The 13,392-nt window shown below is 41.0% G+C and overlaps 1 protein-coding gene across 1 annotated transcript; it reads right to left on the bottom strand.

The window, feature by feature from the left end:
* Window positions 1-2,048: 2,048 nt before the first annotated feature.
* PGCKA1 (PDCD10 and GCKIII kinases associated 1) lies at window positions 2,049-4,111 on the bottom strand. The gene is made up of 2 exons (XM_075150543.1): window positions 4,065-4,111; window positions 2,049-2,989 (listed from the first exon to the last, which is right to left on the bottom strand). Exons 1-2 carry the CDS (start codon window positions 4,094-4,096, stop codon window positions 2,050-2,052), a joined length of 972 nt encoding a protein of 323 aa, XP_075006644.1. The 5' UTR covers window positions 4,097-4,111; the 3' UTR covers window position 2,049.
* Window positions 4,112-13,392: the final 9,281 nt, after the last annotated feature.

Genomic DNA, 13,392 nt, shown 5'->3' with positions numbered 1-13,392 from the left:
GGGCCAGGCTGAGGCTGGGCCAGGCTGTCTGCCTGCAGGTAGGCCCGGCTCGGTGGGGCCAAGGCCAGGCTGGGCAGGGCTGTGGGGAGCAGCTGGGGCAGGGTCTGATGGGCCTGAGGGGCTGAAATGGGGTCCTGGGCCCTGGACAGGGCAGGGGGAGCCCCTGGGGGTGGGCAGGAACAATCAGGCCTGATGATGCTCTCAGGGCCCTTGCAATATAAAAGCAGACATATGCTATGTCCTGTTGTAACCGTAAGGAGTAATATGCAATGTGCACTGTCATTCAGTATTATAGTAATCTTTGATACACAAATGTGCACATAAAACTTGTATGCACTTACGAAAATGCTTAGAAGGGCGTATTAAAGTAGGAGAGTGGTAGAGAAATCAATAGTACTACAATACTTTAAAAACATATAAAGCTTTTTTTATTTTACAGATACAATGTGGTGACTTTCATCCGTAGCTGAATATAGTTCTCTTGAAGCTGAGACTTTAGGTTTTTTTAATTGTTTCTAGGGATATCATTAATGTTTTGAGAAACTGAAATCTTGATTTGGGCTTGCAGTATTTGGAGGAAAAGAGGGAATCTGCATTTAAACAGAAATAATTTAAATATCTACACATTACTTTAAACCCACCTCCTAATATTCTGATCCTTATGTGTGTTAATGGTTAGGCTAGGATTCAGCATATACTGTTGGCAAACACATAGTGCTTTTCATATATCTAATGAAGGATATATCTTATAGTACTTCTTTTACGCAACTGTTGGATAATCAGAAAATGCATAAAGCACAAAAGCCACCAGATGATTTTTCATATGATTAAAAACATTTATTAAGAGTTTATAACAGACTCAGAAACCACAAAATTTCAGTATAAAATGTCAAGCACTTTATATTTTAACCTGCTTTTGATGAAATGACAGCACCAAGTTGGTCCCTATCTCCTTTGCTTCCCACAAGAAAGGTTAACATATTAGTCTGCAGAGAAAGGGTAAACGCTCCAGGAATGCAGCTCTGATATTTTCAGATCTTACACTTAATTCGACTTGGAAGCTCAATCCCTTTCCTGCTCTAAGTTTAAGGACTGCAGCAGAGCCAGGGATGGGTCCACACTGGCTCTCGCTGTTTGTATAGAAACAAAACACATTTTGCTGGGGAAGTTTGAGACACAACCTGTTTGCAAACTGTATTGTTAAGGCAAGTGATGTGTGCCTGGAAAATTTAGCAGAGTTGAGAGGTCTCAGGCTGTAGTTATACAACAGTTTTAATATATCCAAAATGGTAGGACTGAGTTTTGATCCCTCTCCAGCACCTCTGATAGTGTGTGTGCGCAATTCTTACGTGAGCTACTCCAGCTCATTAAACCGCTCTCTTGGATTTGGCTAGGCTTCTGCTGTTTTAATGAACTGAAGCAGGTCACTTGGGGTATCAAAGTCCAGGGAAGGTGTAAGGGGAGAGATGAGGTTATCATCCAAATGCCAGCTACACATGCACAGATTTAGGTTTAAGCTGGAATGGAACCGTAACTGCAGTGAAGTGCAAGCCAAGCTGCCTTCCCTATTTCATACTTCATTAAATCATAGAACTTTCTTTTATTTTTTTGTGCTAACATGATGAAAATCTGTGGTTTCTAACTCAATGGCTTCTATAGTTCTCTCTTAAATAATGGAAGTTTTCTGAACCTGGAACATGCAATGTGCGCAGACCCTCCTGAGGGTCAAAACCAAAGCAAATATTTGCATGAGTCCAGGTGAGGTGGGTATACAGTAGAATATCCTGTGTGGAAGAAGTGATGCTTTGCCCTCATGATTGGCCGCATGGAGAAGAGTGTTAGTATTACCATTAGCCAAGGGAGCGCTTCTGTACCTTGGGCAGTAGGAATTAAAAGGCTGTATAAAACAGCTGAAGGGACATAGGTTTAGTCCCAACTTCTTCTATATATGCTGTTTGTAACAGCTGTCCACGTGTGCTGTACATGTGTTCATATAGATCCAGAAAGAAAATCTGGATCTTACCCAGTGTATTGGAAAGAAACCTTCATCTAGTACTCGTCGTCATCTTCCAGATCTTCCCCTGCAGTTGCAGCTTCCAGTGCAGCCAGAGCTGCTGCTACTTCTGCATCTTCCTCAATTTCTCCATTGATGTCTTTGTGGTCGGGGTGTGTGGGTGCCTGTGCTATTTTGGTAACAGCCACGGCAGCGATACCACCACTCAAACTTGCAGAGTCAGTTTTAAAAGGTTCGATACTGCTCTCCTTCATAGACGAAGGTGGGGTTACACAAAGGTCCTGGTCCTGTATTGCTGAAGGCCCAGTGTTTTGGTCTGAATGTGCACAGTTGACTGAAAAGCTATCTTTTTCAACATAGTTCCTGGTTTGATTGCCATTTTGGGGATAATCAATATCTGGCAGTTGTATGGCATTGTTTTGTGTCTCCAGTGTTGCACTTCCTTTGAGAAAGATGCTATTGTCTGCAGACCGGGAGTTCCCATCTTGAATACTGTGTGGCTCATTGCAGGCTGCCTTCCTCTGACTGCCTGCATCTAGATCAAGTTCTTGGCCAGACCTATTTAATTTGGTGTAAAAGTCTCTACTGCTGGCTGAAGGAGACTCTGCTGACTGGCTGGAGGATCCCTGCTCACTGGCTTCTTTCACTGGGTTTGTGTTGGGATTGAGCATGGGGTGCACTCCAGTGCAGGAGTTGCCACCATTGACTGCAACATCAGGCTTTGCAACACACTTCACAGGGCCATCCTCTTGAAAATCATTGCCTCCGTGGTTCCAGAGAGTTTCTTTTGTGCTATTTACCTGGGTTTTATTTTCTGTTCTGTTTAGCTCATCCTTCTGGAGTTCATTTTTGCGTTCTTGAATTTCACTATTCTCTTTGAATTTGGATTTATTCCTGCCTTGCTCATTGTGTTTGTAGCTGTTTACTTCATGAACGTGTCCAGACGATTGTTCTTCTTCTGGATCAAAAATATAGCTGAGTAAGGAAAATTTGTAGAGGAAATGTTAATTATGCTGTTAATCAAGATAATTAGAAAAAAGATTAAGCTTCATTTTTAAACTGGAGATCTTGAGGAACTGGTGTCACTAAGTTTTACCTGGGGTCCTGAGAATGAGCTAAACTGAATGGAAATGCTGAACTGTGCTGTAGGTTGCTGTCTCCTGGGACTGACCGTAACTAACCCCTGTAGTGAGGCTCACCAGGAGCATAAGGAGGATGTCAGAGAAAACCTTGTGCTGCTTGTTGCATGTTTCCAGCTTTATTTTTATTTTCTCTGAGGGGTAGATTAGCCAATGAGTAGTCATCACATAGATTGTTAATTAATATGTCCTCATGTAGTTGCTAAAATATCTCCCTTTTTTTCCCTGGTGTTCTTCCTTTCAAGTCTTTTTCTCCTTTTTTTATTTTTGTCCCCTCCTTTTTCCTTTCTTACTTTTTTTCCTTGACTTATTTCTTCCAGAGCCTATCTCTTTTCTTTATCTCCCCTCTTTCTCTCATAGCACCAGTTTTCTTTCCTACTTCCTTACCTGTTGTAGAGATGTGGCCAAGGGAAGGAGTAACCATCAAGAGGGGTTGAAGTGTTGTCTTTCTAAAACTAGCTAGTCTCCCTCTGCAGGGAGACTTTTAATGTGGGAATTATTCCCACAACTAACTACATGTAAAATTTATGATGGAGGCAAGGATCTGTAGCTCATTTTCATTGCTTAGGGGAGAGGGAGGATCTGACAAAGTTTGTGCTCCTCATTCTACTGAATTGAGGGAAGGTCATGCTACCTAAATGAGAAAAAGCTTTGCTAAAGATGAGTTTTCAGTGCCACACAATTTTTTTTGTGGGATAGGAATTATAGAAATGGACCTCAATTACAGTAAATCAAAAGGACATTCACGGGAAATCAGTATGCCTATACTATGATTTTAAAGAGACCGTAAACTTGGGGAAAACTCCAGCCTTGTAAATAGGCTTAATTCAAGCAACAGGTGTAGGGCAGCACAGATGCATGTTGTAATGCATTTCTTTTATTCAGTCTAAGCAACTTTTGTTCTGTTGTACCTTTGTATCATTTTGCAGCACCTGCACCCCATCTGGATTTTCTTCAATCTGAAAAGAGAGAGAGAGAAGGCGAGGGAGAGGGGAAGTGAGCGAAGCATTATGAAATTAATGTATGGGCAATTGCATTGAAAATTATGCTTATGTTTAGAAGGGTTTTATTAGCTAAAAAGAAAGATTCCTACACAAGAATGGATGCAGTACAGTTCAAAGTCTTTCTAGGTTGCTGTCTTGCATTGACAGTGGCCTTTAGTTGGGGAAAAATCTGGGGAAGAATTTAACAGTTCTTAAACACATAGTGGTGTTCTCCCAGAGTATTTTCCTAAGCAATTTTACGATTTGGAGACTCCTAAGTCAGTGTGTAATGTGTGGTTTTTTTTTTATTTGGCAGCTATTGATGGACTTCTCTTCCATGAATTTGTCCACTTGTTTTCTGAACTCCAGTAAACTTTTAGCATCTACAGCATCCTTTACACTTGGGAGTTTCACAGCCCAGCCTTGCCTGTGTGAAGAAGCCTCTGCTTTTGTTTGACTTGAACCTCGTTCTTATTAGCAGTATTTGATGCCTTCTAGTTCTTGTATTAGAACAGATGGTTAGCATCATGTCCCATTGTCACTATAGTACCGGTCCTGTACTACCCCTTCAGTTCTGATATGCAGTCTGAAGAATCCTCATCTTTTTAAATGTAATCCATACTGACATTGTTTCATGCCTATAGATTGTCCTTGTGGTGGTTCTTTGGGCCTTTTGCATTTCAACATTCTTGGATCAGGTATGGGAACCACAAATGCAGAGTTCTCAAGGTGTGGGGAACCACAGATTTATTCTTTCTTAATAACTTCTGTCCCCACTCAGTTGGCTCTGTGACAGTTCACTGAGCACTGAGGTGACATTTTTGTGGAACTCTCTCTGACACAGCCATACTGCTGGGATTGACACTTTATTATATGCTGTTGCACCTGCTTTTTACAATGGTAAATTCTTCAGACTTTGACTAGAGCTAGCAGACTGTTTGCATTTTGCTACATTTCTGTATATTGCAAGCTTTCTGTCTATGTGTGTCATTACCTGACCCAGTGAGATGCTAAGAGCTATCTATTACATGGTTCATATGCCAAAGTCTTTTGTTATGGGAAGAAAGAGTTTGCTAATTTGGACCCTTGAGAACTTTTATGTTCTGAACCTAAAGCAGAGACACAGATCTGAACATTCCAAAACCCTAGAAAAAACATTATTCTTTATTGGTTGGGGCTATTTTATTTCAAGTTAGTCAAGTCAGGACAGGTTGTTAATATGTTTTGTTGATTGTTATTCAGGCTCTTTCTTTTTCTCTTGAAGAGTTCTACAACCTTGCATGCTTTTGCATTGCCTAAGGACAGCAGCTCATTTCCCATAAAACAGAAATTGATGATGCAAGGTCAGGGTATTTTCTAGGATGATTTATTCACAGAACACCAAAGGAAAGTAGTATTGACTTATTCTTGCCTGGCCTGAACCGCACACCAGTGATTATGCTAGGAGAAATTACAACCAAAACTCTCTGTTGTATGGGCTTCTCATCTCACTTTTTTCCCTCTAAAATCTGACTTCCTCTGCTGTTAGCACTGAACAAAATGCCTGATGTCAAGCCCCTCATTCCTGGAGCCTCTAAGGGCCTACAACCATTCAGCAGCTGGTTTTAGCTAGGGTGTAGCTGCTCCTACCTATGCTTTTTGTCTTTGTCTGCACGTGAACTGTTTTGGAGCAGAAACTTCTATCAGAAGTAGCCAGCTTGTTGTAGCTTGGTGCCTGTTGGGGTGGCTTGTAAGCCAGCTGCTTTGCTTCCTCTGTCTTGGTGCTCCTTCTCTCTCTTCCTTAAATGCATTCTCCCTTCCACATTTCTGCTGATCTTGTGCTGTGTGTCGTTGTCCCGCACCCCTCAACAGTGTCATAGCAGGAATTGTGATACAGGGTTTTTCATCTGAAGAGGATGCAATAACTCGTGAGGTGGTCATGAGTACAGACCCTCCTGATGCGCCATCGCTCTACAGTACGAAGGCATTTGGACAAATTTGACTAGGTATGCGGCTTATTTGAGCTGGCTGGCGTAGCCATCTTTTCCAGCCAAAGAGGAACTCTTAATACAATTTCCTTTGATCATGTTAAAACCTGAATTAGCTATAGCCCTTCTTTAGGTTAAGACTGATTTGAAGCTAATTCAGTTGAGCTTAGCCCTATGTGGACACCTTTTCTGGTTTGACTGACATCTTTAGTTTTAGCTTAAACCTGTTTCTAAACTGAAAGAACAAAAACTGCATAAAGTTGACCAGCTGTTGATAGACTCAAGTGGTTGGCAAGTTACCATGTTAGGTCACTGTGTGATCTCTGTTCATGGGAAAGGCAATGCAACTTGGCTTATGTTAAGCCTCTTTCTATACAGACTCTTACCGTCCCTCATGCTTGCCATGGGCTAAGAGTATGCAATTATTATTTCAGCTCTGCTAAATCATGATAACTTCAATTGCTGTCAGTGAGCCCACAGAAATGCCCACACAGCCTTTGGCTTGGCTTTAAAGTTTATAGGTTTGGTGAAACCAGTCCTGGTTTGTATGCAGACCAGTTCTGAGAACAGATGCTACTTCCATCTGAGTGCAGGCACTTCAGGTCAGGCTGCTTCTGTTTAAACTTTCATCTGACAAATTTCCTAATTAGTGATTTTATTTATAACTTCTTGTGATTTTTAAATCACAAAATCTTGCTCATAGGTTTTAACCATTGGGAAGTGCTAACTGCTGTCCTTTATTCTGTTGTAAAGACGCTTGTGATCATCATAGAAGGCAACTATAAATGGAAATTACTGTTGTTATTTTGATAGGAAGCACTTTCCTGATTGTTTTTTTTTAATTAGTTACTGTTTGAATTATCTCTGCAGCTACTGTGTTAAGCTTTTCCACTGATAAGTTACAACTGGATCTGTCCTCTGGCATGAATAAACTAATACATATGGAAAATACTTTATGTTGTATTATCTTATAAATTATTTCACATCCCTGAAATAGGAATTTAGTTTTACAATGTCACTGTCTGAACACTGCTTTTTTTTTTTCCTTGCCCTTTTCTTCCATATTTATAATAATCTTTCAAGTTGACAAATAAGTCTGGGAAACAAATGGCTTTTATAGCCTGAAAAGGCATGCTTTAATCCTACTTATCTTGTTTTAGGTACCTTGTTCTAAAGACTTGTGTATTGTGTGATGTTTGTAGTTCCATTAACGGATGAGTAGTTTTAATAAGCTCCTATCTGGAGCAGTTTGAATCAAGCACATGCTACAGACTTGCAACAAAAAAGGGTTAGAGAGCTCAAGCAATGGATAATGATACGTTATCTGATACTGAGTTTAGAAACATTGCATCCTTTTATGTTCAAACTTTTTCGCCTTTTTATAAGATGTTTATTCTCTTAGATATTCTGTGCTGCTAAATTGATTAGATAATTTCAGATGAACGTGACATGATGTGGAATGCTTCCTTGCAGAACACTTTCGGGGCTAGTTCCTGCCCTCAAAAAAGGCTGCCTGTCTAAAGCATCAGTAAAATGCTTGGCCTTAACATTTAGATCCTCAGAATTCAGATCAAATTGCCATTAATTCTAGACATCATTCTTTCTCAATCATGAAATTCCTGAAGGCCTGTAAATTTCTGTTACTTGTTATTATGCACTCACTTAATCCTGAACACTAACACATCACCTGGCATTAAAGCTCTACTAAAATGTTAAGTACAGATTTGGTTTTCTTTAGACACACACTGGAACACTTGAAGCATTTACAGGAAGGCAATAGAGCTGTTCAGGTGAGAGGAATGAGGGAGGCCTAGAATTAAATTCTTTTACTCTGCTTAATTTTGAATTTTCACTTTCCAGCTTTGAATAGCTGCTGAATAGCATGGCCAGCAGGAGCAGGGAGGTGATCGTCCCCCTGTACTCGGCACTGGTGAGGCCGCACCTCGAACACTGTGTTCAGTTTTGGGCTCCTCACTACAAGAAAGACATTGAGGTGCTGGAGCGTGTCCAGAGAAGGGCAACGAAGCTGGTGAAGGGCCTGGAGCACAAGTCTTATGAGGAGCGGCTGAGGGAACTGGGGCTGTTTAGCCTGGAGAAGAGGAGGCTGAGGGGAGACCTTATCGCTCTCTACAACTACCTGAAAGGAGGTTGTAGCGAGGTGGGTGTCTCTTTTCCCAACTAGCGATAGGACGGGAGGAAATGGCCTCAAGTTGTGCCAGGGGAGGTTTACATTGGACATTAGGAGAAATTTCTTCACTGAAAGGGTTATCAAGTATTGGAACAGGCTGCCCAGGGAAGTGGTTGAGTCACCATCCCTGGAGGTATTTGAAAGACATGTAGATGTGGTGCTTAGGAACATGGTTTAGTGGTGGACTTGGTAGCGTTAGTTTTATAGTTGGACTAGATGATCTTAAAGGTTTCTTTCAACCTAAATGATTCTATGATTCTATTCTATGAATCTTCTAAAGTGTGTCTCTGAGGTTGAGCTTGTAGCAGTTTCTACAAAATAATCTGATTCTTGCAGCATGAGAGAGTAGGATAACCTTGTAGTTTGCATATTCAGTGTCAGTGCTTGCTTCAATTGAAGTTATGATACTTCTCTTCAGTGAAAGAGATGGAAGAGGCCCACCTCTGTGCATGTTTCCCCCAGCCACCCCAGCAGACCTTTAGTTGACCATGCAAAAGATATAGTCTAGATTGAATGTCCTTGCAATGTATTAAATGAGTATTCACAGAGAGACCAGGAAGACCTGATGTCATGAAAGAGTGACTTTCTTCCTTTAAAAGAAAATTTTACAGAAGAGCAACTATTTTAAAACCAGTTGGAAAAAATCCTACTATGGTTATTAAGGAAGTAGTAATTAGACTTAACACCAATCCTATCAGTAAAGCAAATGCTGAAAAAGGGAAGGCTGTTAAATATTTTTTTGGTGGCACCTGCTAAGAGAATGAAATGGGACTTTTCCTAAAGTGTGAGACCTTGCTGAGGAAAACAAGAATAGTGTCTGACTCCAAAAATGTAACCTTGCATTACAAGCCACAATGTGAGAAGTCTACTTTGCTTTATCAGATTTGAGAAACACAACGTACCTGATTTTAAATTATATAATAAAATAGCTTCCATTGTCTATTTAAACTGTAGCTGTGTTATGAATAAACAAAAGGCAAACAAAAGATAATGTCATAAAAAGGGAAGGGCAAACATTTTTGAGAAATAAAAATGGTTTGACAACCTTTCTTGATATTCTTGGAAGTTTACATAGAAACAGAAAAAGGCCAATCTTATTTTTGTTCATGGTGTGTTTTTTCTTCTGTCTTGATTTTTTTTTTTTTTTAAACCCCTTAAGGACCAGAGGCAGAAAGGTGCGGGCAGAGCATCTTAAAATAGTTTTTCTAGTAGGTATCAAATTGATAAACTCTGGCTTGCTGACTTTTGATCTGCGTTATTCTTTTTATAAGCCAGTTAGGTTTTTTGTTTGTTTGGGTTTTTCCTCCCCCATGCCCTGGTGCTTTATGAGCTTTTGCTGTTTCTTTGGCTTTTCTCTCTCCTCCAACCTTTCCTACTCTAGATTACAAAGTAAGGAGTTTTTTCCAATGGGTGTATTACCTGGGCTGCTGAGCCTGAATGATGCATCTCCCGGGGGCCTGGGGCACCTCTGTCTGCTCACTTTTTCCAGTAGAGGCACCTTTCAGACTAGACCCTGCCAGTGTCTTCACCATCTTCCTTGCTGTGCTTTGCGTTCCTCGGTGAAACCTGTCCATTCTCAGGGTACTGGCCTGAGCTACCACTCTCTTTGCAAAGGACACAAACCCTTGCTCATCGTAATTAAGCCTGGCTGCCTCACTACTAACACAAACACAATTTACTTAGTGGGTTTTTTTTGCTGGCAAGGTCTCATATAGATGCCAAATCCTAATCAGCTAGGAGACATATTCACAGAAGCAAATGTGGGAAGAGAAAGCGTCTGCAGAGAAATATGTACAGAGGGAATATAAAGAATTTGGGGTGGGAATAACCTCAGAGAACTTTAGCACCTGGCAAGCTTCTCCTAGTGGGAGGTGTGGTTTGCCTTCTATGCTGAGTAGGCATTCACACCTCTCGGAAGATTTCAGAGGCTGTCCTCAGCATGTGCCAAGGTCTGAGAAAGGGTCAGGTGTGTCTAGGTTGGAGGAGGAAAGTGCAATGTGTTACTGAGGGTTGGAGGCAGAGGAACAATTGATCTGGATGACATAATATAAAAGAAGCATGGAAAGACACTGGGACAGATGGTAGAGCTGAGAAGAACTATATTTGGAAATTTAGAAAACTAGTAAACATACAATAGAAAAAACCACCAGCCTGTGGTAGAGGGAGAGAGAGGATAACACGGAAAAGGTTGTAAAGGAAGAAAGAGCAGGGATATAACTTCATTAGCCACGCACTGTGCAGGCTGATCACTACTTTTGGGTGAATACCATCTGTAAGAACTGTCTCACTTTGCTTAAAATACAGAGAACTCTTCAAATCCTGTGGTTTTTTTTTCCTGGCCTTAGTCACTATTCTGAGGCCAGAGGGCCTCTAAAGGGGGGGGGGGGGAACCCCAAACCACCTGTTCTGGGCCCAGAATCCTTTCCTGCTAATGCTCTGTGGAGACTAACACCACTGATGAAACCTTTGAAGCTGACAGATGAATGTCTTCTGAAAACAAATTACTTTCCCACAAAACTCTAGATCAGCTCTACTCTTGCACCTGGAAGTTACAGCCCAATTTGGCTGGAACAGTCACATTTAGCATGTAGGTGACAGCCAAAAACATTGTGAAGAATAAAACCATCTAGAGTGTCTAGAGCCTTTGGCAACTCTCGTCTTAGCATAGTTGTAACAGAGGTGACAAGTTGATAACTAGTCTGTGCTTAGCTCTGCATTAAGACCAATTCTTAAAGCTGGACTGAACGCTGTCTATATTCCTTTTTTCTGACTGATTCTTAGTCTGGAAATCTGTTTCAAAAGTGCTTCAGGGAACAACTGAATTGTCATATATAATCTAAAATAAATGAACTAACCTGAAGAAATACCATAATATGCTCCCTTATAGGAAGCGGGTCCTACCTCATGGGTTCTTTTTGTCTGTTTTTCTGTAGCTGAATTGACTTCAGTCTCTTTGTTCACACTTTCTTAAAGTGCAGCACTGAAGTGTCAAGCTTCAGCCATCATGCAGTCCAGCCCTAGTGAGAATACCTGGCTGTGTCGTCCCACTGACGGAGTCTGACCTGCGGACTGACTCTGAGTCACCCTGCAGTCCCTGCTGTCTGCATTGCTCTGCAAGAAAAGGGAACTATGCAAGTGTTTTTCCTGGTGCAGCTTGGTTTATCCTCCTGTTTTGAGAGAGGCAGGCTCTATATTTGGGAATAAGGAGTGTCAGAGTGTCTGTCAGAAAGAGCCTTATGCTATCCTGCCAGCATGAGGTTATTGCCAAGGTTATCATTGCCTATCCTTCCCCTCGTTACTCCTCCCCCTTAAATGTGCTCTTTTCATTTACTTTACAAATAAAGCTGGGGAGCTGCACAGGTCTAGCAGCCACTTTTGTTCTCCACTGTGGCCTTATTTGCCCACTGAACAGTTTGCATGCATCTCTAGTACAGCTAACTGTGAAGATAAGAGAAGTTGACACAGAGGGACCCATCAAAGACTCGTATAAAACTTCTTCAGCCACAGCGTAACTACAGTGGTGACTTAGGGCAGTCAGCTTTTGCTGTTTGACTCTCATTGCTACTCTCTGCTTGTTCCTTTTCGAATCGATCCCCTGTTTTTCACAGATGAATGTTGTCATTGCATGAATGCAAATAATCCTTACATTATCTTCAGCTGTTGAGAAGAATATTTATGTATTTAGTTGAAGATGATTCTTCCCCTTTTTTCTCCCTGGCCAGGCTGAATTAAGCCCATGAATTGTACATTGTTTGAGGCAATGGCCTGATTCTTTATGTGCTTCTGTGACTGAAGTGTCAAACTTCTGGGTGATATTACACGCTGTGTATAGACAATGGCTGTTTGTTTCAGTGAGGGAAGAATTTGATGTATTCTGTATGCTATTCAAGGCTTGAAGTTTGGGGTTGGTTTTGTGTGTAGGGACTTAGCGGTATAATTTATGCTTCTTCCCAATGAAGCCATGAAAGCAATTTACACTCATTGGAATTTTTTTAAGGGAGAAAAGTGGCTTTAACCAGGGCAGGTATCAAAACCTGGAGATTCTCATGCCTCAGAAGCATGTGTTGCTTGTTATCCGGGAATTTATAGGACTCGCTCAGTTATGGCTTCATAAACTTTAACACTTTGTATTCTGACATAGAGTAGTTCTTTTGTTACTGAGGAAGTAGCTCTGATATCACAACATGTTTTTGCTTCAGCAAGGTGATAGAGGATAACAGGTATGCGAGCAGTCATAGCAAGGGGAAAAGCAAGCCAAGTGACACTTAAACAGAATTGTTTCTAATTAGCTTAATCCCACACTTTTCAGGAGATTACAGAGTAAATTGATTTAGTATCAAACCCCAAATAACAAACACTATGCTTGCCCAATGAACCATCAATACAGCAATCACCAAACTATGGCCTACTCACCAAATAACCAGTGGAAATAATGTTATCATGATTTTAACCTCTATGTGCATGGTGTCCTTTGAAAATTTATGCATGTATTAAGAGTTTATCCAGGAAATTTGCAATAATAATAATAATTGACAAAAATTTGCACTTACCGTGCTCTTTGTCCCAGGATCACAACATTAGCAGTCAACACTAATTACTATGTACATGAAATAGTACAAACTGCATATTATATCTTTGGATTATTCATAACAGCATCCAAGGGAGAGCTTGTGAGAGGTGTGTCTACTGTGCAGGAGTCAATTATGTCCTCTAATTGTGGTTGCGTGCTGTGGCATTTCTCAGCGCTGGGGAAGAGCATCCTGCCAGCGTGATGTCCGGCTACAATCTGATGAGAAGTGACTCTGGCAGTCAGGATGCTCAGAGTAATGGAAATATCTGCTTACATTCATATTCTCACTCAGAGAGCTGAGAAAAGGTCAGATTTAGCCTGATTCTGCTGATATTAGAAAAATATGTGCTAATTATCTTACATATGTGTAGTTGTAATACCAAGAAACTATACCAGTATAGTTGGCAATGGCAATACCTGCCAATTGTTACATGCCAGTAAATACTTTACCTGGAATGGGGAGCATTTAAGTTGATGCAAATGCAACATCAGAAACTGCTCCCCTTCTTTACAGCTGCTCTCTCCGCATCC

Source organism: Calonectris borealis, chromosome 4 (assembly GCF_964195595.1).
Source record: "Calonectris borealis chromosome 4, bCalBor7.hap1.2, whole genome shotgun sequence".
Taxonomy (NCBI): Eukaryota; Metazoa; Chordata; class Aves; order Procellariiformes; family Procellariidae; genus Calonectris; species Calonectris borealis.
The sequence above is the reverse complement of the archived record's forward strand: the minus strand, read 5'-3'. Positions and strand labels throughout refer to the sequence as shown.